The sequence below is a fragment of the Varanus komodoensis genome, unplaced genomic scaffold (genome assembly GCF_004798865.1).
Source record: "Varanus komodoensis strain SLA01 unplaced genomic scaffold, ASM479886v1 scaffold44_3, whole genome shotgun sequence".
Lineage (NCBI taxonomy): Eukaryota > Metazoa > Chordata > Lepidosauria > Squamata > Varanidae > Varanus > Varanus komodoensis.
The window spans coordinates 145,668-173,549 of record NW_025336010.1 but is presented as its reverse complement, the minus strand read 5'-3'; the positions used below and the strand labels follow the sequence as shown (position 1 = coordinate 173,549).

Genomic DNA, 27,882 nt, shown 5'->3' with positions numbered 1-27,882 from the left:
AGGCCCCGGGGAGTGCAGCCCTCCCTTAACTTACGGAAAGCCTTCCTCTCAGGAGCAAACACGGACACATTCACCAGGAAATGGAGGCCTTGCTGACAGAACCTTTGCAGCTGCCACAGCCTAATCTTTGAGGTCCTTATCCAAGCAAACCAGCCCGGCTAGGCTTCCCACCCCACCCCACCCCACCCCACCCCACCCCTAAGGCTTTCACAGTGTGGCAAAGCCTGACTAAGCAGCAGGCCTCTCATTCCGCGATGAGCGAAACTTGCACAGCCCGCGGAGAGCGCTTGCCCCGAGCAGTGCTGCCGGGGGCACGTTCACATTATCTCCGCGCACAGGCTGGGCAGAAGCCCACACCCGAAGTATGCGGAGGGAAGGAGGGGGACTCGGCTTTGCACGTGCCTGCAGCGCTGGGGGAAGACCCGCTCACGCAGCGCCTCATATGCTATGGAGCTGCTCTTGGTTCCCCTTGCGGGTGCAGCAAGCCCCCTGCAGGAGCGCCAGCGGGAAGAAAAGCATGGAGGGGTGGGGGAGGAGGACGAGGGGGAGGAAGGGATCCATGTGGGCGGCTTTCTCCAGCTTGCAGTAGTGGCTTGCCATGTCCGAAGCGGCAGGGGAAGCATGCACTCCCCAAGGGCCTAGGGGGACGTGGGAGGAGAGAGGCGCCGGCGATCCCCTAGCCCAGCCCACACGCCGCCACGGCTGGGCGCTAATAGCCCGAGGCTTCGCCCTGCTTCCTCAGGTCAGAGTAGGGGAAGATGCAGTGCTGGTCCTGGGCGATGCCCTGCACGACATTCAAGGCCAGGGGCGCGGTGTGGACCGAGTGGCCCCTTTCACGCAGCGCCTTCACAATGTCCTAGGAGCAAAAGAGCAGGCGGTGAGAACGGCTCCAGTCCGCCTGGCGCTTCAGCCATGGTAGTCTGGGGACCGCAGGCGCGATCGCGAGGCTCGGGGTGCCCCCGGCGCAGACCCACCCTGGACTCCCTGGGCTGCGCAAGAGCTCTGCTGCTGCCGCGTGCCCAGCGATGAGCCCAGGCCGCCCGGGTGAAGGCAGGAGGCCTCCCCATCACCTGCCAGCGGCCCTCCTTCTCCAAGGCCCAGACGCTGTGGTGGGGGCCGAGGCCGGGGCCGGGGCCGGGGCCGGGGCCAGGGGAGAAGGCGCCCCACGAGCCCTGTGTAGCTGCTCTGCCTGAGCCCTGGAAACTGCCCGCACACCTCACCTGAGGGAAGCGTTCCTCAACGGCAATGGAGTTGTTGCTGGTGGCAAAGAGAATCGGGGCCCTGATGGCAGTGCTGAGATCGTGCCCGAACCAGAGCTTGTGGGTGACAGCCTGAAAGAAAGCAAGCACCGCCGTTGGACAAAGCTGGGCAAGAGGCGTTTGCCATGGCAACTGACCCCCAGGCAGCAGAGGGCCGGAGGTGTGATACTATGGGCAGAGGGGGGGGGAGGGACTGGCCATAGCTGCCCAGGGGCAACCAGCAGACAGAACAGCTGGATACATGGCCAAGGGGAGCGGTGCAGCCTGCATTTTTTGCTTTTTTATTTTCCTAACATATGCAAATGCAGCCTGCATTCTTAATCTGACTTCTTGATTTAGAGAACATGAATACCCAGTAGAGCACCTTAAATTGGGGTGGAACCCTCAGTATGATAAGGCATGTTTTTAATCAAGGTTTTTAACTCTTCTATTCAAAACCTCCCAGAGCATTTAAAACTATTAAAAATAAACATATAAACAAACCTTTAAAAGCACAAACATAGTAACACAAGAGAAAGAAAGCTAGAAACCGGATTTCCATGTATTATGTAAAAACTGATATCTGAAAGGGCTGTAGCTACTCTCTAGGGTAGAACATTCCAAAATTCAGGGGCCACCACCAGAGGCCCTCCCAGTGGCCACCATAACTAGAGGGCTTGTAAGGGCCCCCTGGAGCGAGTTCTCAGGAGCTGGGGGCATCCAAATGACCGCTGAGGAATGCTGGCTCAGGGCTGCCTCAGGCGCACGGGGCACCACTTCCCTTGCACGGCAGTGGGAACAACCAGCCAAGCTGCTTCTGACTGGAAGAAGCCATGGCAGCCACCTCAGCACTACCCGGCGAAAGGAGCTCTGGGCCACAGAAGCATCCACGGAAATGCCCACGCCACAGACACGGCCTCCAGGGAAGCGCAGCCCCACCGGCCACGGAGGCCAAACCCTGCTGAGCGCCTCTCCCGTGCCAGGGGGGCCGCATGCCTCCGGCAGCTTTTATTCTGAGCTTGAGAGTTGTCCAAGGAGCTCCATGGCGGTGGACCTGCTCTGAGGACAGAGTTCCATCACACAAAGCTCAGAATAAAAGCAGTAACAAGCAAGCAGCCTCACTGACACGGGAGCCCTCCCCACCCCCCACCCCCACTAGACTGTGCAGGGAAGAGGCCCTTGCTGGCTGGCATTCTGTGCAGAGGCTCCGGGGGCGCAGAGCCAGGCTGGCGGGGGGGCCCTCCCTGCCAGCAAGGCGAGCGGGCTCTGAGGACCCGCTTTGCAGGTGAACCTGGTCTGGGGGCCCGTGCCATGCGGGCAGGCAGTCCCTGCACAGCCCTCCTCCCCTCTCCAGCCCCTGCCCAAGGGCCATGGCGGACACTGCCCGCCCAGGGAACATCGCCCCCCTCATCCAGCAGGCTGGGGGGTGAGGCTTCTGGGCCCCGGGCTGCACATGGCCCCTCTCCAGGATGGGCCATTGCCACACCCCGGCAGAGGAAGGATCTGCAGGAACCCCACCAGTGCTGAAACAACTCATCTCTTCCTCTGTGCGACTCCTGGATGGCTTTTGTGTGGACTTGAGAAAGTGCGACCCGCAGACAGCAGAGCAGCCTCCGGGCTGGTAAGCCAGCAGGGCCCGGAAGGATGATGTGGGGAAGGGGAGGACTGCCCACTCACCAGGGCCACAGCAGGGACGATCTGGGTCCCACCGGAGCCGCCAATCACCAGCTTGGACTGCCCATCACGGGAAACGAGGATGGAGGGCACCATGGAGGAAGGAGGCATCTCACCTGGGGGAGGGGAGAGGCCGTTAGCCACGCGGGGGCTGGCTTCTGCCTGCCAGCCTTCACCTTCCTCTCTGAACCTCACACATGCACAAATGCCATGCAGTCAAGTCAGCGATGCACACCTAGGCCTCTCAGCCCAACCACTACGATGCTTTACAGTTTGTGAGATCTTAAGACACACTCACATGATCATGAGTAACAATGAACCCTTCAGAGTAAGCAGAGAAACTGATGCAGACAAGGGATGGTGCAACAAGGGCTCCACAAAACGCAAGCCCCGGGTCCTTTGGCTCCTGGCAGCACGGCAGGCGGCGCAGCAGCGGCGGGGAGAGCGCAGAGGCGGCCAGGGACTGGCACAGGCAAGAACTGGACGACTGCAGCCCGAGAAGGCCAGTACAGGACAGCGAAGGCGGGGGAAGAGGGCAGGGCCTGCGCGGGGCACTCAGTGGCAGGTCAGGAGGTGGCCCCGGTGGGAATCCCGGGGGTGGCTGTCCGCTGCGGCAGCTGCAACATACAGGTATGTGAGGGGGTATGTGAGGGGGTGACATACAGGTATGTGAGGGGATGTCACATGGAGATGGGTAGAGACCTGTTCTCCCCTGCAGAGGAAGGCAGGACACGCTCCAACTGAGCAAAGCTCAGGGAGCCAAGGTTCAATTTGGATGCCAAGAAGGACTTCCTGACAGTTAGGATCCCTGGAGTATGGAAAGGGCTTCCATAGGAGGTGGTTGAGGCCCCACTGGGGAGGGTGTTCAAGGACAGGCTGGACGTGCACATGGTGGGCACGTTGTGAGCGGAGCCGGCTGGAGCCGGGGGTCAGACTAGATGACCCGGGATGCCCCTTCTGTCTTTCTCTGTTTCTATATTTCTGTGTGGTATATCACTGGGAGTCGAGCAGTATATAAAAATGCCTTAAAATCCTGTCGTATGTAGTTCATTAATGGCTAGATAGAATTGCTTAAATAATACAGCACATAAATGAGCAACCATCTGAAAAGCATGAAGAAAGCACCTCACAGTGTATGTAGAAAAGCTGCCATCACTCAGTACAGGAACATTAGAAAATGCAACTATAGATCTTTTAGTGCACCAAATTAAATGCACAGCATTCATCAATATCTACATTATATCTCTTCTCTGTAACAATAAAAATTGAACAACTCCCATGTGAAACAATCTGTCATTTTCCCTTTTCTTCTGATGGAATGTATTCCATTTTCATTGGTATTTCCACCTTTTCACAAAGTGTACTTTGCTTTCTTCTGCCCTTCATGGCCTGTTGACAAATTCTAAGCCACCCCATTATTCCTCTTTCACCTAACCTAGCAGCATAGTCAGTGGGGTTAATGAGATCATCTATTCAGTGATTAAATTAATGATCTATCTGATCTTTGTAGAGAAGATAGCACTTCTGGTACAACCAAATAAGCTAAAAATGGCCATTTCCTTGTGCACGTCTCCTGGGGTGCCCTTTGCAGTGCATGGATATAATCAATGCCAATATTGGCACCACAAAGTCAAGCTCCCCGGCCAGGAGGAGCAGCAGTTAACACAAGTCTGCTGAACAATGGGAATCTCACCCTTCCCATGGAGGCAAATGCAGAGGGGAAAGGAGAAGGATCAGGGGCTTAGAAGACGTGACCAGGCAAGAGCTGTCGCAGGCCTGGCCCCTCGGCCCTTCCTGCGGGTGCCAGGCCCTGCCATCCAGAGGACAGCTTTCCAGCGGGGCAGCTGAGGGACTCCCTCTCCCTTCCTCCCTCTGCCTGTTACATAGGAAGGTCTGTCTCTTTAGAAACACACCATAAGACTGGGAGGCAACAGGAGTATTTGCTGCCCAGACAACATTGGACGGAGCGTTTTGCACCTGCCCAATATTTCCTGCTGAGTAAACATTGCTTTCTAAGTGTTGTGCATGAGTGTATGAATGATAAGTTCAGGCCTGCTATCTCTCGGGCAGCACACATTAAAACCCAGCGAAAGATTCCAAAATTTTAAAGGCAATCCGGCAGGCAAGTGCCTCCTTTGGAGATGCGTTGCTTCAAGGTTCCCTGACATAAAAGTTTTATTGTTTTCTAGATATTTAGACATGTTGGGGTTATGAGCTAGAACTTTGTTATGAATCTTCTCCATCCTGAGCACACGGGGACAATGCAAGTCCTTCACCAAAAGTAAATTGCCGCACTGATTTGGGGAGCATTTTCTCCTGTGAGTTTTCCCACTTGTTCTTGAAATTAATATCTAGACATCCATTTTTCAACCAGAAGTGGCCTACGGCTTAGGAATGAACAATTTTTTTCCAGTTTTAAAAATCAACTGGTCAAAGGTTGATAGTCCAGCCTTCTCTACCATCCAGTCCAGCCTTTCCTTCCATTGTACCTGCTGCCACATACCCTGGGAGCTGCGTCCAAGCTTTGCCAGTTTCAGTTCTGCTCAAACTTCTCCATTTAAGGCAACAGCTTTAAATCTTATTGCACTAATTTCCCTTTTCAAAGTGTCCACAATCTTAAAATGGTGGCAGTACATGACGGGAGCTGTTATCTTCCTTTGGGATTCCCCGCACCACAGTTCTACCTGTTGCAAAATGAATGGAACACACGGGCTCCTCCGACTCCCTGGGATCTTGCTGTCGAAATGGAGGCTGAATCCCCCTTTCACAACTACAGACCTCACCAGGCTTTGCAAGCATCTCATGGCTTGGCTGGACAGGTGCCATATTTATTTATATTTATATTCTTCGAAAGGAAGGAGAGAGAGGGGCCCACTGCCCACACCCTTCGGGGACTTTGCCCGCCTGCCCCTCCTCGCACTCCTTCACTCTGCAGAGTCGTGTGTGTGACTTTCTAAAGTGGCTTCCATGACCTCAGTGGACAAAGCCAAAGACAGCAGAGTGGGGAGCTCAGCACTCTAGCGGGGCCTCTGCTGGGATGGTGCTGGAGCACAAGGGGGGGCACGGAGGGGGGGCAGGAGCCCAAGATGCGCCTGCTGGGCTGCTGGGTGCATTCCGGGCCACGCACCTCCCCCCCACCCCCCGGCCAGGTGCAATGACATGCCCAGGGAGCCCATCTGACATGCCTTCCCTTTGCCATTCTCCCTTTTCCAAGGCTTCCGCCACTTTTTTTTCTTACTATAATTTATTGTTGCTGCTAAGTACGAAACGACAGAATAAGTGCACACAGATTTGGGATCAGTTGCATGAGGAACGTGCACAAAAGCAAGACAGATGCACAGCATCAGACGGAATGTAGGAAGCTTTTTATCATGAGGCATCCTAGACTAGTAGAACCAGACGGGACCAAGAAGGCCATTAGGTCCCACCCACTGCTTGGTGCAGGACTCCAAGTTACAGCATTCCTGACAGAGGGCTGTCCAGCTGCCCCCCGTCAGTGCCTCCAGCGTGGGAGAGCCCACTGCCTCCCTAGGCCATGGGTTCCATGCTGCCATTTTCCTGATGATCAGCCAGAATCTGGTCTCATCTAAGCCCATTATTTTCTGTCTGGCACTCTGACTCTGGATGAGTGAGAAGAGCTTCCAGCCTTCCTCTCTGTGGCAACCTTTCAAGTACTTGCAGCGGGCTACCATGTCTCCCCTTCTCAAGGGGGCACGTGCCCAGTTTTTCCAATCTCTTTTTATAGGGCTTGGTTTCCAGCCACCTGATCATCCTTGTTGCCCTCCTCTGAACCCCTTCCAGCTTGCCTGCATCGTTCTCAAACTGTGGTGTCCAGAACTGGACACAGCGCTCAAGATGGGGCCTAACAATTGCTGTGTAGAGGGAACTCGGACTTTGTGAGATTTGGAAGTGATACTTCTGTAAATGGAGCCCAAAAGAGCATTTGCCCTTTCTGCGGCCACGTCACATCACTGACTCATATTCAGCTTGCAATCTACGACAACACCAGGATCCTTCTCATTTGCAGGACTGTCGAGCCAAGGACTCCCCATCCAGTAACTGTGCATTTAGTTTCCTTTTCCTAGAGGAGAGAATTGGCATTTGCTCTGACTGAATTTCATTCTGTTCCTTTCAGCCCAGTGTTCCAACCCATCAAGATCACCTTAAATCTTCTTTCTGTCTCCCAGGGTGTTAGCTGTTCCACCCCAGTCACTCTGTTCAAGGAATGTTTTGTGCCCTTCAGCCCTTCAGGCTGATGAGGCAAGAGAAAATTCCTAGCAATATTTAAGTCCCCTCATCTGGGCATGGCAGAGTCATCATCCTGCTGGCGCGTGTGCTTCCGGAAGAGGGCGGTGGTGGAGGAGGAGCTCACCTGCAATGATCTTCCTGCTTGACTGTTTCATACAAAAGTCAGCCAGTTCATTGTTTAAGAGAATCCCAGTTTGTGGCGAATACACCATGGAGCCAAACCTATGCGGCAGAAGATTACAGATGTGAGAAGAGGACTGGGAGTCAGATCTGAGGCTGGGGAACATGTCCCCTCTGTGCTCTCTGCGATGCCGAGCCCTGGGGACAACTGCCTGCTGTGCTTCTGCATATCCCTGGGAGCTTCTGCAACCGGTGGGCACCCCCTGGCAGCGTTTTTGCACAGCACGCAGGGCGCTCAGCTTGCTATGGTTTGTCATGCCAGGCAAACTCAAGCCAGCAGGGTTGTTTGAGGGCTGAACACTCTCAAATAACCCGCTGCTCGTTTGTCAGGCACACCAGGTCCATGGGAGCAAAGTGGGCTTAAGGCACAAAGGGCAGCCCCCAGTCTGGTGTCGAGAAGGGGCTGCAGTGGGAGGCGGCCAGAGCACCATCGCCAGCCTGGCTGGGGATGGCAGGAAGCCCTCGCTGCTCACTGTCTTCCAGTCCGCTGGCCTCCTCACCCGCCCAGCCACTGCCACTCTCCTCGCCCAGGCCCCCACAGCAGCCCCCACTTGGTGCTGCCAAGGCCACGCCCCCCCTCGCCCCCCTCGGTCTCCTTAGGACTGAGGACTTCCAGCCCCGTCCATCTGTGTGTCACCTTGTCAGGCGCCATCTGCGCATCGATGAAATTGCTTTTAAAGGAACATGTGAGAATCTTGTTCTGTTCATGTACCTGTGTTTACACTGTGGTGTGTGCACTCTGTCAACATACATGCAAGTTTCTACAAGCACGCACTTGCAGAAATCCCCTCCAAAACTAAAAAATAAAACCAGGTGTAAGCCAGAAAAAGCCAATCTGCTTTGGAATCTGCGGTGCATTTCACCAACACAAATACAGCTTTGACTAAATGTCAAGCATATACTAATCATACCTTCTTTTTAAGACCCGGGGACTAGAACCAGATTGCGCAGGGTGCAAGCACCATGGTGATTAAGCCTCCCATCCAGCCACTCTGCCCACTAAACCCATGGTGGTGGTTAAACCTTCCCTTTCAAGGACCGAAGGCAGGTGGAGCAGCACTCCAGGTACTCACGGGTGGTTGATGGTGCTGGTGGCTGCCACGGCGCTCCCGTCTTCAGCCAGAACAGAGACGTGGGAGGTGCCGAACTGCACTGCCCCGGGCCGGGTGAGGTTGTAATGCTCCACAGGATGGTCCCCTCGGTCATCGATCAGCTGCCTGACCCGAGCGGCGAAGGCGCTCGACATCAGCTCCCCGACGACCCTCTGCAACACAGCGCGTGGCGGCTGGAGGGAGCGGAGGCACGCAGAGGGGGGCCCCCATCTCCCCCACTGCTTGGCTGCCTTTGGCTGCCCCAACAGCAGAACTGCTCGGACTAGCTGTGACTGCCGTGTCCCCAAGCTTCCAGAGGGCGTTACATGGAGCAGGGAAGAAAATTGTTTTGGTGTAGAGGCTGCACTCTGTCGCCTTGAAGGGGGCTGTTTCAAGTTGATTTTTAAGGAAAGCCACCCAACCAAACCATTATATTAACTACAAGCTTGGTACAAATGTGGGAACAGAAAATAGCCATTACTTTGAACGCATGGTATGGAGGGGAAAAGTGCTGGCTGAAAAGCCAGGAAGTGCAGAGGCATCCCTGGAGCTGGGATGCTGCTTTTGGTCTGCCTGTGGCCATTTTGTTGGCCTGCTCTCCCTGATGGCACCAGGGATCCCGAGGATTGAGCAGAGGGGTTTGGAGCAGAATTATGTGAGCTACCCCCTGGATACCATCAGGTTAAAATTGTGGGACGTGGAAAATGAAAAAGATGGGTTTGGAAACAGTGTAGTCAATATTTGACAGGTATTTTAAATGTACCCTTCATGGATCACTGCCTTGCCATGGCGAAGGGGCTTGTGTAGTGCAATGAAGCTATGAGCTATGCCATGTAGGGGAACCAAAGATGTGTCATAGAACAGAGCTCTGACAAAAGGTGATCCACTGGAGAAGGAAATAGCAACCCACTCCAGTATCTTTGGCATGAAAACCCAATGGACAGTACCAAAAGGCAAAGAGATATGATACCAAGAGATGAGTCCCTTAGGTCAGAAGGTGTCCAATATGCAACTGGGGAAGAGCAGAGGGCTAGTACTAGTAGCACCAGAAAAAATGAAGCAACTGGGTCAAAGCCGAAAGGACACTCAGTTGCAGATGTATCTGGTGGTGAAAGGAGAGTCCGATGCTGCAAAGATCTATACTTCATAGGAACCTGGGATGTAAGATCTATGAATCAAGGCAAGCTGGATGGGGTCAAACATGAGATGCCAAGATTGAATATCGACATCTTAGGAATCAGTGAACTAAAATGGACAGGAATGGGTGAATTTAATTCAGATGACCATCAGGTATGCTACTGCGGGCAAGAATCCCTCCGGAGAAATGGAGTAGCCTTCATAGTCAATAAAAGAGTAGGAAAAGCAGTACGGGGATACAATCTCCAAAATGACAGAACGATCTCAGTTCATTCAACATCACAGTAGTCCAAGTCAATGCCCCAACCACTGGTGCTGAAGAGGCTGAAGTTGACCGGTTCTATGAAGGCCTACAACACCTTCTAGAAATAACACCTAAAAATGATGTCCTTATCATCATGGGGGATTGGAATGCTAAAGTAGGAAGCCAAAAGATAACCGGAATAGCAGGCAAGTTTGGTCTTGGAGTACAAAAGGCAAAGGCTGGCAGAATTTTGTCAAGAGAACATGCTCGTCATAGCAAACACTCTTCTCCAACAACCCAAGAGACGACTCTACACGTGGACATCACCAGACGGTCAACACAGAAATCAGACTGACCGTGTGCTCTGCAGCCAAAGATGGAGAAGCTCCATACCAGGGGTCCTCAAACTATGGCTCATGGGCCAGATGCGGCCCGCCATGCCCATTTATCTGGCCTGCCTCCAGGGCTTGGACTCGCCGTGCGCGCCCACCACTGCCTGCCTCGCTGCGCGTGCCCTTGCCGCCGCCTCGCTCGCTCGGAGATCATTTCGTTGTGTGGATCACAACCAAGTGTGGCAAGTTCTTAAAGAGATGGGAGTACCAGACCATCTTATTGGTCTCTTAAGAAGCCTGTATGCAGGTCAAGAAGCAACAGTGAGAACTGATTCAAAATTGAGAAAGGAGTTCGGCAAGGCTGTATACTGTCGCCCTGCCTATTTAACTTATATGCAGAGCACATCATGAGAAAGGCGGGGCTAGATGAATCACCAGTTGGAATTAAGATTGCCGGGAGAAATATCAACAACCTCAGATGTGCAGATGATACCACTCTAATGGCAGAAAGTGAAGAGGAACTAAAGAGCCTCTTGATGCGGGTGAAAGAGGAGAGTGCAAAAGTTGGCTTGAAACTCAACATTAAGAAAACTAAGATCATGGCATCCAGTCCTCTCACTTCCTGGCAATAGACTGGGAAGAAATGGAGGTAGTGACAGATTTTATTTTCCTGGGCTCCAAGATCACTGTAGACGGGGACTACAGCCAAGAAATTAAAAGACGTTTGCTCCTGGGGAGGAAAGCTATGGCAAATCTAGACAGCATACTAAAAAGCAGAGACATCACCCTGCCGACAAAAGTGTGTATAGTCAAGGCTATGGTTTTCCCAGTTGCAATGTATGGCTGTGAAAGTTGGACCATAAGGAAGGCTGAGCGCCAAAGAATTGAGGCCTTTGAATTGTGGTGCTGGAGGAGACTCCTCGAGTCCCTTGGACCGCAAGGCGATCAAACCAGTCAGTCCTAGAGGAGATCAACCCTGACTGCTCTTTAGAAGGGCAGATACTGAAGATGAAACTCAAATACTTTGGCCACCTCATGAGAAGGAAGGACTCCCTGGAGAAGAGCCTGATGCTGGGAACAATTGAGGGCAAAGGAAGAAGGGTGTGGCAGAGGTTGAGGTGGCTGGATGGGGTCACTGAAGCAGTTGGTGTGAGCTTAAGTGGACTCCGGGGGATGGTGGAGGACAGGAAGGCCTGGAGGAATGTTGTCCATGGGGTCGTGATGGGTCAGACATGATTTTGCAACTAGCAACAACAACAACAACAACATTTTAAATGTAGGCAATTTAAATTAAAATGATAAGGCACACTGCGCAATCCAGATAAGGTGCAAAACAAAATGTGAATTTTTTATGAATTAAAACTATAAAAATATTTGAAATTTGATGTTCTAGGAGAATAGGCTGCATCACATTCTTGAACTATAGAAGGTGCACACCAACAGAGTGCTTTGTGCACATGTGTAACAACTCTGAGTGTGTCTAGTCTCGTCTACCTTTTTCTCGGATGTTTAACGCAAATTGAAATTAAGAGAAATAGTGTATTACACGAATGCCTTTAGTAAGGTTTCTTATGTAATAAACTGATATCCTTGGATGCAGAAAAGGCTGCATGGATGCACAGAGCCAAGCTTCTGTCCCGCACTAAATCAGCCATGACTGCAGGGGTGGGGGATGGAAGCCTTCATTCCAGCCCATGTGCCCCAGTCTCCTGGTGGGCAATTTTCACCCCAGCACCAGGGGAACACCAGGTCTGCCCTACGCTCCTTCAAAAAGGAGGAACTCCAGGCATGCTCAGGGTCCTTTGGCAGGCAGCGGCACGTTTACGTTTGCTCATCTTGGCTGGTGAAAATGCCTTATTCCAGCTCTGCCCACAAGACTGTCAAGCACAACACCCCCACGCCTCTGCTCCAGAGCACCAGGCTAGGGATTTCCAAGCCCTGCACACTGTGGTGAATTTTCTAGAGAAAACAAAACTTAAAAGCGTTTTTGCAGGTATCTAGAATGAATAGGGCTTGAGCCTGTTCCTCAACATTTTTGAGGAAAAATATATAAATAAGCAGAAATGTAGTATGGAGAGTAGATTTCTCAGATTTAAGCAAGAACTTGAACCATCCCATGTAGAAAGACTTTCAAGGTGGGATGGATGAATCTCCTTTCCTTTTGGGTCATTTGCATTTTTTTTTCATTCATGATTTTGTTCTGTCAAGTTTTAGCATAAATTTGCAACTTTTCTTTTAAAAGATTGGATGACATTCGTCCTGCAACAGCAGGGGGTTGGACTCGATGGCCTTCATGGTCCCTTCCAACTCTTCTATTCTTGGATTCTATGCATTAGTTCTCAAATGTATTTTGGCCAGTTCTCTCAACATATGCTGCTTGAATGCTATTTTCCTTTATGTGAGCATTTTTGTGCACATTTTTCTTAATATGTTCATTTTTAATAGAAAGCTGTATCTCAAAACTGTGAAGTATCAAAGGTCAACTCCATCCACTTTGCATGCTGTTTTTCACTTCTTAAAACGTGAAGCGAATTTACTTTCCTCCCCTCCCTCTTTTTAATGCGAGGGGCAGAGGCAGTAGGCTGTGAAAAATGCGTGGCTTTCACTGACACGATGCTCCCCTCTGCTTGCCACAGGTAGGACCTAGGTAGCACTCGGCGAGCAGGGCTGTACTCAGGCGTGGCCAGAACCAGGAAGCCCTGCGGCCCCTCAAAGTGCTGCCATCCATACAGCTGGGAGGAGCACCTGGTTCTACAGGAAATGGAGATTGCTCAAAAAACACAGTAACAGAAGAACATCCCACAAATGAGGAAATGAAGCACAAAATCCAGGAAATCACCAGCATGGTTAACACATGGAGTCAAGGAAGCTAACAGGCATGATTGGACTTTAATGCCATGGGGAAACCTTTAGCTTTTTAAGGAAAAGTGAGGAAAGGAAAGGGGCTGGTTTAGAGTTGATTCTCAGGGCCTCTGACACAGGTCAGGTGATGCATTTGTCCCAGTTTTGGGATGCTGAGTTTGTTGTCCTTTGGCAAAGTTGCTCCCTCCAAGCACTGATGCGCAGCCTCTCCCTCAGCAAGCACTGATGCGCAGCCTCTCCCTGCCACAGGGGATCCGATGACCAAACAAATCAGGCGGTTTAAATACTTGTGGAATGTTTGCTGATTTTCTGGCTCTTGGGTCTTCATTGGCTTCACATCAGCTGCCCAGAGTCTTACTTCGTATGTGACTTACTGGGCTGGGGTTAATAACCATGAAACAGAAGCTGTTTATTTTCTGTAGTTACCATTCATAAGGATATTCTCCAGATTCATATGGAAATATAAATGTACTGGTAATTATATTGCTGTATTTAGGTCAAGAAGTTGCTGTACTGCTGTTTTCTGAATGGTGTGCTTTGTCTTATTTGTGTTTTAAATGATCTGTGACCACAGAATAAATATTATGGAAATTTTAGCATGGAAGGATTAATTTTATGCTTCTTCATGAACAACTTCAAAATTATTGTTCTTCAGGGCTGCAAAATCTGTGGAAATAAGATAAGAAGGCTGCTCACGCAGATGCAAAGACCAGGAAATAGTGCTTAGGTCACCCACCTCTGTAACTTCAGAAAAATGTGGATCATCCACTTTTGCTCTCTGGCCGTTGGCAAACTTCAGGGCCTCTGCAATAAAGTGATAAGCCTCAGCTCTTCTACTAGGTGTCTCCATTGTGTCTTTGGTAAAGTTGAACCCTGAAAGACAGGCGGCGAGCGCTCAGTAAGGCCCTTACCAAGCTCCACAGCTCAAGCACCTTGTCTCCAAAGCTCACCCTTGTCTGAAAGGGCAAGCTAGCATGGAACTGACCACATAAGGCAAGTCACAATGAGACCTGGCGTGTCCTGGCCAAAGCAAGAGTCGCTCCCCATCCTCATTTGTGTAGAGGAATCACAGCACTTTCATATATCCAGAGTTACTCAGACATAGCAAGGCACATGCTGGACCCTTCCTTCCAAAGATATTATTTTATTTATTTTATTTTTATATTTATAAGCCCCCAGGTAGTTTAGATAGGTGGTATACAACAGCAAAATTACAACTAGACAACAATGTTAAAACCATCATTAAAAAATAAATATCAAATCGATGATGATGATGATTTAACTAGGATGATTCAAAAAACATGTCCAGGTAAGATGGAGAAACAAATTTATGAAAATTACAATAAAATTAATAAGCATCTAAAAATCCACTACTAAAACTAAGTATTAAAATTATTAAAATGGGTAGATAAATGTTTTTGCCTGGCTCCAAAATGAAACCAGAGTTGGTGCCAGGCAAACTTCTCTGGGGAGCCTGTTCCAGATGGGTTCTGACTAGTTAGAAGTACTGAGAAACTGCTACACCTAGTGATTTGGAAGTCATAGTTCTGCAAATGCATCCCAAAAGGGCATTTTCTGTTTCGGTGGCTACATTGCACTGTTGGCTCATTGCACCACTCTTCTCCCCTCCTTGAGGGATGGCTTGCCCAGATCTTAATGGTCAGGTAGGCATGTATGGGAGAAGGCAGACCTTCAGGTAGCCAGGTTCTAAGCCGATTTTTCTGCTTTCCTCCACAGTGTTCCACTGTGGCTCTGCATTATCTTCTCAGATAATTTAGGTTAGATTATGTCCCCCCACAAAACTCTCTGCTGAAGTTCTGGCCCATGACTATCTGAGGAGGGCTTCCCCCTTTGGCCCTATGTTTGGCCCTATGTGGACTGTAGCCCGCCCACTCTAACAGAAAGTACAGCTGGCCATGAGACCGCTGAGAGTCCAGAATCTGGGCCACATGGTATTCCCTGTGTCCATTTATTTTTACAGGAGGAGGTGGTGGAACAGTGTGTCCTGGAAACAGCAGTGGTGGAGCTTCAGCTGGGAAATACGGAAGACCGGCTGGAGTTTGAGAGTGTGGGGAAGGTCTAATCTAAAGGCCACAGGGTTTATTGTTTGAATGACAGGATAGGGCCCTTGATATTGGTGGTCTAGCTTGGCTGAGGGATGGTGGGATTGATGGTGTTCCATAGAGAGACAGACCTTGTCTCCCACCTTAATGGCAGGTCCTTCCTGATATCATCTATCTGCTTGGGCCTTGTAGACTTTAGCTAATTTGGCTTTAGTTAATTCTAGGCAGTGCTTGAGTTCTTGGTGAACTTTCTGGAGGTGGGTGACACAGTCATTGGCAGAAGGACTAGGGCTGTGGCTGGGGTACATGGACGGTCTCAAGGGTGGTAGAAAGGTTGGCATAGAAAGGACTACACCTGGTGGTGTGGCAGGTATTGTTGTATGCAAATTCTGCCATGGGCAGAAGGTCAACCCAGCCCCAGTACGTAAGGAAGCAGTCGAGGTACTGCTCCAAAACCTGATTGACCCTTTCTGTTTGCCCATTTATCTGTGAATGGTAGGCTGACAACAACCTCCTCTGGATGTTCAGGAGTCCTAGAAAGGCTGCCCAGAAATTGGAGATGAACTGAGACCTTCTATTGGAAATAACCACATTGGGTAGACCATAGAGGTAGCAAATGTTAGTGATGAACAGGTGGGCTGCATTAGAAATTTGGCAAAGAGGAACAAAGTGAGCCATCTTAGTAAGCAGGTCTGCTTACAGTAAGCAGGATGGCAGTGTGAACCCTGGATGAGCGCAAGTCTACAATGAAACCTAGACACTACAGACCATGGCTTAGAGGGTGTTGTGAATGGTTGTAGGAGACCTTTGAGGTCTTTGGTGGGGAACCTTGGCCCTTGCACAGGTATCACAAGACTAGATGAACTTCTGGACATCAGGTCGAAGGGTTGGGTACCAGAAGGCTCTAGAAATGAGCTTGAGTGTCTTTGAGTACCCCCCAAAGTGAGTAAGTCATGATACCATTGGAGCATCTGGACTCTCAGGGAACCCTCAGGGACATACAGCTGGCCCTGAGAGTACAAGCAGTCATCTTGCAGGGACAGAATCAGGGCCCTGTGTTCCTTGGGCTGGTTAGGATCACACAGTCTGGGGCCTGCATATGGATCAGCAGGCAGGACTTGGTGGATCTGGGAAATGAAGTCTTGCTCCATAGTTCCATGGAGGAAATTGGTGGGGGTGGGCAGAGAGGCAGGGTCTGTGCAACGTTCTGTAGCCAGTTTGTCTTTATGGGACAAGGTGTCAGCTTTCCCATTCTTGGCAGCTGGCTCATAGGTGACCTGGAAATCCAATCATGCAAAGAACAGCACCCAACAGGTTTGATGTGATCAAAGGCACTTCATGGACTGGAAATGCTCTGGGCTCTGATGATCTGTGAACAACTGGATGGGGTGCGCTGCTCCTTCTAAGAGATGCCACCATTCCTCAAACGCCACTTGAATTGCCAACAGTTCCTTGTCTCGTACACCGTGCTTTTGCTCTGCCAGGGTCAATCAACATGAGTAGTGGGTGCATGGGTGCAGAGGTTCCTTGGGACCTTGACATGGGGAAGATTGGCACCGACAGCCTGACTGGAAACATCACTTCTACAATGAAGGGGAGGTTAATTCTGGGTGTCATAACACAGGGGCCGAAGTGAAAGCTGGATGAAGGCAGTTTGTGCAATGGGGGCCCAAGCAAACTGAACCTGCTTTTTCAGCAAGGCTGTGACGGGGGCGATGATGCACACAACCCCCAGGATGAGGCACCAATAGGAGTTTGCGAAGCCCACAAAGTGCTGCACACCCTTGGCATCCTTGGGCGGTTCCCACTCTAGAACTGCTTAGACCTTCCACGGTCCACCTGGAGTCCGGCTGATGAGACAATGTACCCTAGGAAGTCCACTGACCCCTGGTCAAAGGTGCATTTCTCCAGCTTGGTGGATAAAGGATGTTGCTGTAGCCGCTGCAGGACCATATGGACATGCTGGTGGCGTTCTTCTGGGTTCTTCGAAAAAATCAGGAAGTCATCCAAGTAAATGTCCACAAAATGGTCTAGCATGTGGCGAAAAATGTCATTGACAAAGTGCTGGAAGGTAGGAGGGGCACTGGACAGGCCAGAATGCATAGCCCTGTATTCAAACAGGCCCTGGAGGTTCCAGAATGCGGTCTTCCATTCACCTCCTTTCTGTATTCCCACCTGATTGTAAGCCCCCTGCAGATCCAGCTTGGTGAACACAGGGGCTCCCTGCGTACGCTCAAAGAGTTCCAGAATTAGTGGAACGGGATTGGTTCTTGATGGTGATCCAGTTCAATTTTCAACAGTCTATGCAAGGATGCAGACCGCCCTGTTTTTCTTTGACAAAGAAGATGGAGGGCCCGGCTGGCAATGTGGACGACTGAATGAAGCCCCGGACCAAGTTGTCTTGACGGTAGTCACAAAGGCCCTCAAGCTCTGGGCTGGACAGGGTGTAGATATGCCCAAAAGGAATCCCAGCCCCGGGCTAAAGCCAAAGCTGCACCAGAGAACAGGTGAACGAGGCCATGTGGTGCAGGGTAAGCCTCTCGGCACCTCTAGAACGGCAGACTGCTTTGACTCGGGAAACCCGGTAGTTCCTCGCGGTTCCCATCCAAGCATGGCAGCAAAGGAGCCCGTGGGGCTCGCTGGAGCAGCTGCCGCAGGCGCCATGCGCAGAGGGAGGAGTTCGGCCTGCGAAATGCGGGCTATTGCGGCGTTCGTAATGAACCCCTGGGCAGGGTGTGAATGGGCCATAGCAACCTGTGAGGGCCGGGCTGCGGGCGGCAGCAGGGATGGGGAGAGTGCCGGGTGCAGGCGCAAGCCAAGCAGAGCCTGGAGTCCCAGTACGGGCCAGAGGCTACCAGCAAGTCAGCAGGCCCAGGTCAAAAGCATGGAGGAGAGCAGTCAGATTTTTCACACACACACACACACACACACACACACACAGAGAGAGAGAGAGAGAGAGAGAGAGAGAGAGGGAGGGAGAGAGGGAGAGAGGGAGAGAGGGAGAGAGGGAAGGAGAGGGAGAGGGAGAGGGAGAGGGAGGGGAGGAGGAGGGGGAGAGAGTCAGAGCACAATTCCAAGGTCGGCTCCCTGGTGAGTCATTGCCATGAGGATGGGAGCAATTGGAGCGAGGCCGGGTCTACTCTGAGGGAGGCAGGCGCAAGGCACAGAGATGTTTGCAGGTAAAGCACAAGGAGGCCTTGTGAAGGCGTCTTTTATGGTCCAGGACCCTCGGCCATGGTGCATGATTGTTTCCCAGCAGCTGACTGTGAGAGGAGCACCTGGCCCCACAGACATCGGTGGGACCAACCAGGCTCTGATCCTGACACCAGGCTTCCATACTCCTAACACAATAGAACAGCAATAAATCTGTTTGCCAACAACCCCCATTTTTAAAAGAAGATAAAAATCTAAGCACATGCAGGTTTGCAGTTTAAACTCACATACCTCATAGCACCATAATGACTGGGGGATAAAACAGATTTTGCTTCTGCCTTCATTGCCTCAAAGCCCAGATTTCTCACCTCACCATGAACACCCAAAGCAGGCAATGAGCCAGAAGTAATTCATTTACCTTTCAGGACATTAAGAATGAAGAAGAGCAGAGGCCCTGCAGCAGGTCGTGGGGCAGAGTACACGGTGTATTCACCCAGCGAAATATTCACAGGGCTCACCACTTCGATGCGGTAATTCTTGAGATCATCCAACGTCAGGGTGCCTCCTAAGAGACAAGGCAAGAGGACTGGGGAGGGCTGAACCATCTGCCAAGCCTTTCACATGCTACGAGGACACAGGCAAGCTTATCCTCTGGCCATAGGCAAAGTGGGGGTGCCTGTGCTCCCCGGGGCTGGCATCTCCGCCGACAGCCAGGCCCCGAGCCATCAGTCACTCCGGTTCACGTGTTCCCAACAGAAGGCTGTCCAGCGGCCTCCTGGATGCCCCCCCGTGGGAGAGCCCGCCACCTCCGGAGGTCCTGGGTTCCTTTGCTGCTCTGCTTTAACCGCCAGGAAGTCACTGCTGATGCCCTCGCACTGTGGCAGAGACTGCAGCCCCAGGGCCACTCGGACCCCAAGACTCCATGTCATGGGGCGTGCAGCAGCATCCAGTTCTCCAGCTGCAGCAGGAAGCCTCTGCTCTCCAGACCACCCCTCCGGGACCTGCTTCCCCACTGTGTGCACGTGGGAGAGAGCGGGAGAGCAGCGCAGAGGAGGATGGTGAGGGCGGGAGGGATGGGGCGGATGCAAACGCAACCCCGTCAGGCTCAGTCTCTGCCCAGGGCCTCCACCTGCCCTTTCCCAGTGGATGTTCCTGTCCCAGTTCCCACCTGCAGTGAAGGAGGGAGCATCCTCTAACATGGTCCAACCCCTGCCAATACCGCACTCAAGTGTAGTGTGCACATATCTGGGTACATTCCTTAGCATAGCAGTCAAAATGCTTCTCTTACTAAACATTACTTGTAAGAGAGAACAAAGAAACACACAGGTGGATAAGTTCAGGTAAATTTCCACAGCAAGGGGAAGAAAGCCTCCGGCTGACCACGGCTGGAAACAGCCTGCCAGCAGAAACTGCCATCTGATCTCGTTCCAGGCTCCACTTACACATCAGGCAGAGGAAAGAAGGGGTCGAGCAGCAGAGCAACTCTCCACCAGCAGAAGCGCCCTGCCAGTTTCTTTCAATAAAGGCTGCATGGCCCGCGGCTTCCAACTGCCAGCGCTGGCCAGGCCAGGCCCCAGCAGGAGGGGAGGGCCCAGCCATGGGGCCACGGAGGTGGGTGAGTGGCCAGTGCTGGAGCACGGAGACCAAGGCTGGAAGAGGAGGCTCCAGTGGGAGCAGCACAGCCCAGAGGGGCTGGGAAGGAGGCTTCCGTCCTGCTCCACTGTCTGCCGGGCTCCTGGCCTCCGTGCCCGCAAGCACCCTGGCTGGGCCTGCGCTCCTAGGGCCCAGGCAGGAGAGGCTCCCTGAGTCTCAGTGTCGGCAAGGGGACCTGGCTTCCCTGAGGCAGCTGTCTGTTCGCTGTGGGAACACAAGCTCTCGTCCGACCCAGGAAGGCTCTTCTCATGTGTGTAGGCTGCACACACTGCAAGGGTCATCCCACTCATTGTAAGCAAGTTAAAACAGGCAACAAGCAAAACTCAGTCCCAGTTCCAATCTTTGCTATACCCATTTCCTTCTCTCCACTCTGCAGAGCTGCCTGTTGAGTGCATTGATCGCAAACCTTTATTTCTTGCTAAAGCGTTGAGCTGAGAAAAAATAATACTGCGATCAAATAATGGGGAGTGCTAGGCCAGGCCTTGGCGGAAGCAGAGCCAAACAGCAACTTCACTGTGGTGCCCTGCACTGGCTGCCTACCTTCCTCCCTGACATCCTTCACCAATCGCTTTGCCGTCTTCCCAGTATAGAACTCGCTGGCTCCATTTTCTGCCACAGCTCTCAGGGTTTCCACCAGTGCTGGCCAGTGAAGAGTTTCTCCAGCTCTCAGGGCAGTTCCTTGGGCATTGCAAAACAGCTTGCTAATAAAGGGAAGATCCTTTATTGAATCACTATAACTACAGTCTTTTGCAATACAGAATGAGTAACACAAAAGTCATTAACAAAAAGCATCCATTGAGTTTAACAACCCCTCTGGTTGTGGAGTTGTTCTTGCCCATACCAGGAGTAGATTTCAAACTGAATTTTATTTATTCATTTAATTTCTATACTTCCAATAGTCAAAGCTCTCCAGGTGGTTCACAAGGGGAGAATTCCCCTTCTCTCTTTCCCACCAAATGGCATTGGCTCCATCCTCAGAGAGGCTCACACTGTGTATAGGGATCCTGGCCAGCAGGAAAACCAGATGTTACTTAGTTGGACCACTCATTTGACTTGATTTTGAACCCTGGAGCTGACAAAGTCGCACCCCTCCCCCTCTCACCTGCCCTGTTCCCCAGTGTTTCCCCAAAACCAGAGGTGGCCTGGTTCTCACCAGCCTCTTGGCTTATCTCAAAGCTTGCCAGCTGTGGCATTTCAGAAGAGCATTCTAACCCTGCCTCTCCCAGTTCAGATTCAGAGGCTGAAATCTCTACACTGGAATGTTGCAATTTGAAAGAAGCAGGCCCAATCCTTACAAAGTCAATCTAACATAAAATTATGAAAAAATTGCACAACTGACACAAAACCTCATGGTCAGCCAGCAGCTCCAATGTGCTGCTTGGACAGTTGAGAGCAGCTGCCACTAGCTGCCAAAGCAGAGCTCGCTGCTTGGAATTGCCAGAACAAAAGGCAGAGAGCGAGGGGAAGCCATGTTGATCGTGGTGAGGACACCAAACAAGTGACGGTCATCCCAAAGTGCAGCCTGGGCACCTGTGGGGTGGCTGTCCCTGGCAGTGGCCCAGGCGAGCTTGGCAAGAGCAGCGAGAGAACCTGCCCTTGCCAGCCTCTTGGTAGCACTCGCAGTGGGCTCGCTGCCTGGTCCTGAACAGCACGGTGGCCCACCCTGGACGCCGCAAGCCCCGTGTGAGCTGCAGACCATCAGAGTGGCTTGTGGGCCAAGAACGGGCCAGCTGACGGGGGGCAGCCTGGGATCACATGGCATAACAACCCATCACGGCTTGTCATTCACAAGGGTTACTGTAGTGTGTCCACCCTGCCCAAAGCAGAGAGAAGACATGTCTTGCTGTCACATGAAGAGACATTTGCTAATAAAATGCTCCCCTCCGATTATTGTTTCCAATACTCCAGTAAAGAAAGATCTAAATGGTGGTTTCCCTGGTACTAATTTTCCAAAGGTGTCTTTACCACAAGGATGTTTTCTTCAAATGTGACTGCAGATGCTTCAGAAACTTGCTCAAGACTTCAGGTATCTTGACTCCGGGGACAAGGAGCTTAATGGTGGGCTCAAACAGTGTCTTCCATGGCAATCTCCCATAGCGTCTGTGGGCTTCTTCATATCCGCGAAGCTCCCCAGGTACAGCAATCCACTGGGCCCCTGGGCAAGCAAGTCACATGTGCTTTTATTACCCATCTTGTAGTAATTTCCCTGCAAATATCACATTCTTGAGACCACTTGAGTTGCACAGGGGTCCTAACTGTCAGGAAGGACTTCCTGGCATCTGAATCAAACATTGGTTCCCTGAGCTTTTCTCCATTGGAGCGCATCCTGCCTTCCACTCAGGGGAGAACAGGTCTCTACCCACCTCTATGTGACACCCCCTAACATGCCTGTATGTTGCCAACAGATCCCCTCTGAGTCTCCTCTTCTCCAGGTTGAAAAGGCCCAGTTCCCTCAGTCTCGCCTCATACGGCATCCCCTGCAAACCGGCCACCAACCTTGTGGCCCTACGCTGCACTGACTCCAACCTGGCTATATCCTTTCTGTAATGAGGGGCCCAAAACTGAACACAATACTCCAGTTGCGGGTGCACTAGAGTCGTATAGAGTGGTAGTAATACTGCTCTCGATCTAGAAGCCACGCTTCTGGCTATGCAACCAAAGGTGGCGTTCGCCCTCTTGACCACCGCATCACACTGCAGTCAACCAGCACCCCGAGGTCCCTTTCACAAGTGCTGCTCTCCAGCCACTTGTCCCCTATCCTGTACTTGTGACACCCTTTCCTATGCCCCAAGTGGAAGACCTTGCACTGATCCACAATGAACGCCATCCTGTTGTCTCCTGCCCACTTCCATAGTCTGTCCAGATGCTTTTGGACAGGGGTCCTCAAACCTTTCCACCAGGGGGCCAGTTGAAAGCTGCCGGTGCTGGGGGTGGGCCGGAAAGGCGGCGCCGACAGTGCGCGCGGGCCGGCACGCTGGCAGGGGCAGTGCGTGCGGCGAAGCAGGGTGAGGCGAGCTGGCTTGAAGACTATTTTCTCTAAGCGATTAAACCGCTGCATCCCCGCACGCGGGGCGAAGTGGGTGGTTGCGTGCATGCGCATGGACAGCGTGCAGCAGGTCCAAATGGAAATGGTGGGCTGGATAAATGGGCATGGCGGGCAGGATCTGGCTCTGGGCTGTAGTTTGAGGACCCATGCTTTTGGATCTGGAGTACCTGCTCCTCAGCTGTGGCCACTGCCCCCGTTTTAGTATCGTCTGACAATTTGATCAGCGGACTGTTCACCCCTTCTTCCATGTCGTTAATGAAAAGATTAAACAGGATCGGCCCCAGGACAGAGCCCTGGGGGACCCCGCTTGTCACTGGCCGCCATCCCAATGATTCCCCACTAATGGTTACCCTCTGCTTTCGGTCAGTCAACCATGCCCTAATCCATTGTTCAGTGCATTGGTCTATCCCAAAACTCCTCAGTTTCTCAACCAGGGTATCATGGGACACTTTGTCAAAGGCCTTGCTGAAATCCAGGCAAACCACATCCACTGCATCTCCTCCATCTAGCCATCTTGAAACCTTATCATAGAATTCCACAAGGTTTGTCTGGCAGGTCCTGTTTTTGCGGAAGCCGTGTTGTGTGGCTGCCAGCCTCCCTTCCCTATCTAGCATCACTAGATCTCTCTCTATTATGAGCCTTTCCATTGTTTTTCCTACAATGGACGTAAGGCTAACAGATCTATAATTCCTCATGTCCCTTCTACTCCCCTTTTTGAAAATTGGGACCACTGACGCCACCCTCCAGTCCTCTGGAACTTCACCTGTTCTCCACGAGGTCTCAAAAATGGAGGCCAGCGGAGTGAGAGAACCCCTGCCAACTCTCAAAGTACTCTCGGATGTAACATCACAGGGCCTGGTGTCTGTGTAACATCCAATGCCCTGAGGAGCCCCTCGACTTCAAAGGGGGTGACTCTAATCTGTGCCCCTAAGTCCCCGGCCTCATCTAATCTCCCAATCATATCACCCCCATCCTGCTTTGGGGGGAACACAGAAGCAAAATAATCATTTAGCATTTGTGCCTGTTCCCTCATATCAGTCACTGGATCTCCTTTCTTCTTATTTAGCAGGGCTGCTACTTTTTCCCCTTCCTCTTCCTACTTACATGCTGATAGAAGCCCTTTTTGCTACTCTTGATATTCTTCGCAAGACTCAGCTTGTAATCAGCCTTAGCCTTGCAAGGAATCCTTCTGCAACGGGCCTCCTCCTCCCGGTATACCCTTTTGTCTATTTGCCCCAGTACCCATTTCCTACGGAGGTTCCTCTTTCATCTAATCCCTCTAACCACCTCCTTTTGCATCCATGGTGGCACTCTCCTCCGCCTCCCCACCTTACTGACTAGAGGTATTGTCAAGGCTTGCGCCTCCAAAACCTCCTTTTGAGTGCCATCCATCCCTCCTCAACTGGCTTACCTTCCAGTAACCTATCCCAGGAGACTTTCCCTGGTCTGGCCTTCAGTTGGCCAAAGTTGGCCCTCTTGAAGTCCCAGCTTCTAGTGCTCGACCTGCTGCACGACCCCCTTCCCCTGATCTCAAAGCAAAGGATGGAGTGATCACTCGCATCCAGAGCTCCCTTAATCTGTACCCCATCTAACAGCTCCTCCCTTTGGGTCAAGACCAAGTCAAGGGTGTTTCTCCCCCTCGTCGCCTCTCGGACCCTCTGTGTGAAAAACCCTCCCTCTATAGCTTCTAGGAAGTGATGTGACCTGGCTGTCACCGCAGAGTGAGTCTCCCAAGTAATATCCGGGAGATTGAAATCTCCCATATTTACTGTGTCTCTCCCCCAAGATATCCTTAGAATGTGGCCTGTCAGGACATCATCCAGGGTCTCAAGTTGACCTGGAGGGCAATAACATACCCCCACTGTCAGGTCCTTTCCCTGTCAACACCCCTAAGTTTCACCCAGCTGGAGGTTTGAGCTCTAGGCTGAAAGCAAGAAGATAAAATTCAGGAGGGACAAATACCAAGTTCAACACCTAGGAAAAGGAAACCAAATGCACAGTGACAAGATGGGCAATTCTTAACACAACAACAGTACAAGAAAGAAGGATCTCGGGGTTTTTGTAGATTACAAACTGAAGATGAGTCAACAATGGAATACGACTGCAAAATAAGCAAATGCTATATTGGGCTGCATCAATAGAAGTATAGCTTCCGAATCACATGAGGTATTGGTTCCTCTCTAGTCAGCCTTTGCTGGATCTCATCTGAAGTACAGGCAGTCACTGGGTTACAAGCACGTACCATTCCTGAGAAAATGGAAATCTGTCTTTAAGTCGAATTTGTATGTAAGTTGGATCATTTGTAGTTGGCCCTCCACATTTGTGGGAATTAGGTGCATAGAGCCCCCATGAAAGTGGAAAAACTACAATATCTCTACACCCCCTCCCCCCCACGCAAACTCATCAGTGCCTCTTCTTTGCAGCAAGGAAATGCTGGAGAAATTTCCCCCTCTGGAGGCAGGGTGGGCAGGTGTGCTTTGGAGGCCCTCCCTCTCTCCCCTTTGTTGGGAAAAGTCAACTAAATCCTGGCAGATGCTTATGCATTTTTGCACACCTGCGCCCAGGAATTACAAGCCAGGCTACTGTTTGGCATTTGCTGTTACTTTGAGAAGTGGGACTTGATGGCTTCCCCAAGAAGCTGCCAGGGCTGTTGTTCTGCTAATCAGCAAGAACTGGTCAGGCTGCCAGGTTAACAGCATTGCAATTACCCTCATTTGCATGCTAAAACTCACAATAATCCCTGATCTGTATGTTAATATCCTGCAACCAAATGCTATTGTGTTGAGCCCCCTCTGCAGACCTCTCACCTTCTGACCTATGTTCACCTTGTTTCCTCATCAACTGCCCAGCTGCTGGGCCCATGTGACTCAGAAACTATAAAACACTCTATGTTCTAACAGCTTGTAGTTGGCGGTGCAGACCACTACCAGGCAGCCTGCTGTCATAAGTCCCTGCCGGGGTCCCAGGTGATCTTTCAGTAAACCTGCTGGGGTTCAACGCAATTCCATCTTCCCTCCAGGTCCTGGTGATTCATTCTCGCAGTTTGGTAAGGAGACCCTGACACCTTCCACTTCTATCTACGGTGATGAAGATTTCCCAGAGTATTTTGAAAAAAAATTAATAGACATTATGGCAGTTTGTTCATAACTACAGGTTATTCATAACTCAGATATTTGCAACCCAGGGACTGCCTGTACTGTATCAAGTTCTGGGCACCAAACGTCAAGAAAAATGCAGAGAAACTGTAAAGGAGGAGGGCAGCTTAGGCGACGGCTGAAAACTAAGCTCTGGGAGGAACCATTGAAATGGCTTTGAGAAGCCATTTGAGAATTAGCTTTGAGAAGAGAAGATGGAGGGGAGATAAGATGGCACTTTTCAAATACCTGAAAGGCTGCCACAAAGAGGAAGACCAGGATCTCTTCTCAATCATCCAGGAGTGCAGGACATGGAATAATGGGCTCAAGTGGCAGGATGCCAGGCTCTGGCTGGACATCAGGAAGAGCAGTGCAGCAGTGGAGCCCATGACCTTGGTGCGGGGGGCGGGGTCCTCCCTCAGTGAAGGAATTCAAAGTTCAGCCCTCCGCCAGGGGATGGCTTACCTGGCAGAGTCTGGCGTAGAGCAGGAGGTTGGACTCATCCAGTTCCACTGTTTCAGGCTTCTGCGTTTCCCAAAGGACCCCGCTTCCCTCCCTCCTGATGCCAGTGGAGTCCTTTTCTCCACGCCATCAGCCTCTCCTCCCAACCTCTCACCACAAACAGACATAAGGGAACTCTACTGTTACCTGGCAGAAAGTCGTGTGCACAGGAGCCCAACAAATCTGCAGAGACGTTTTGGGGGGCCCTTTCACGGGCATTGAGCACCTCAACATGTCCTGGCAGAAAGAAGGGAAGCATCATCAGTCTTGGCATTTGGGGCTCGGGGTGCCTCTTGATGCTCCGTGCTGCTGATGGCGAAGAGGGCACCTTCCAGCAAGACTGACTTTTCCCAACTTTACTAAAACACATACCTTTTCTCTCTAACATGTACAGTTAGCCCTTTATTCGCTCTAACAATTTAAAAAGCTGTTGCAGAAATAATTTTGGTGCTTCCTTCAACTGATCCAGCACCTCCCACAGATAAGAGGCAAGGGGAAAGACTGGGGGAACTTACCTGTGGACGCATTATAGATGGTAAAGATGACGCCTCCCCCTAGGCCCATGCTCTGCGGGTTCAGGACAGAGGTGCAGACCAAGGCTGCAATGGCAGCATCTACAGCTGAGCCACCATGTTGTAAGATGTTACTGTTGTGACACAAAGAAGAGGAGGGGAGTGTTTGAAAAGCAGCACATTGAGAACTGGAGGGGGGCAGCTCTTTAAACATGAAGCAGAAATGGAAGAATGCAGCATTGGATTGGGATGCAGTTGGAGAGAGAGGCAGGCAGGTGCAGCTTCGTGGTTTCCCCTCCACTTGGCTTCAAACAGTTCACCTCTCCCCAATATTGGGAAAATTTGGATAAATCCTGTCTGAAAAGCATTATTTCTGTGTGCTTTTGCATTGTGGGATCAAATCCTGTACTCCTCAAAACCAAGCTAAGTCACTGTTTAAAATGGCATTGGAATTCAGTTTACCAGGAAGTATCTTCCTAGCCCAGAGGGCTTCATGTGCCCTGGAAATTCAGAATGTCTAGAGTCTAGATAGGGGTCTGAGCTTATCATGAATAGTTTCTCAGTAGCCTGAATTTACATGTCTAAGCAGACCTGGAGATGGGTTCAAGTTACTCAACTAAAGTGTCAATACACTGCAATTAGAAATATCGTAATCTCATTGTCTCTGTATGATTGACTGACATTCCTTTATCTTTTCTGTATGTGATGACCTTAGAATCTTATTGTAATCTCTGCATTCTGTCATCAATTGCCCTGCACCTGTGTACCTATAAATGCCCTGTAATGGTGTTGAAGCTTTGCAGCAGAGTTCACT

General features: G+C 51.2%; 1 protein-coding gene across 1 annotated transcript; it reads right to left on the bottom strand.

Annotated features, from left to right (window-relative positions):
• Positions 1-191: 191 nt before the first annotated feature.
• Positions 192-27,201, bottom strand: GGT5 (gamma-glutamyltransferase 5). Its single transcript, XM_044444207.1, has 11 exons — positions 27,072-27,201; positions 26,704-26,793; positions 21,841-22,030; positions 20,416-20,576; positions 18,641-18,787; positions 13,743-13,879; positions 8,414-8,604; positions 7,285-7,382; positions 2,916-3,028; positions 1,221-1,331; positions 192-856 (listed from the first exon to the last, which is right to left on the bottom strand). The coding sequence occupies exons 1-11, from the start codon at positions 27,118-27,120 to the stop codon at positions 710-712; spliced, it is 1,434 nt and encodes a 477-aa protein (XP_044300142.1). The 5' UTR covers positions 27,121-27,201; the 3' UTR covers positions 192-709.
• Positions 27,202-27,882: the final 681 nt, after the last annotated feature.

What these genes read in the sequence shown, in the direction of transcription:
- GGT5 (XM_044444207.1), bottom strand. Translation starts at nt 27,120, where the DNA reads ATGGGCCTAGGGGGAGGCGTCATCTTTACCATCTATAATGCGTCCACA. An exon ending in TGCACACGACTTTCTGCCAG is followed by an intron (nt 22,031 to 26,703) that starts GTAACAGTAGAG and finishes TTGCTTGCCCAG; the next exon opens with GGGCCCAGTGGATTGCTGTA. An exon ending in GAAGGATGTCAGGGAGGAAG is followed by an intron (nt 18,788 to 20,415) that starts GTAGGCAGCCAG and finishes CTTGTCTCTTAG; the next exon opens with GAGGCACCCTGACGTTGGAT.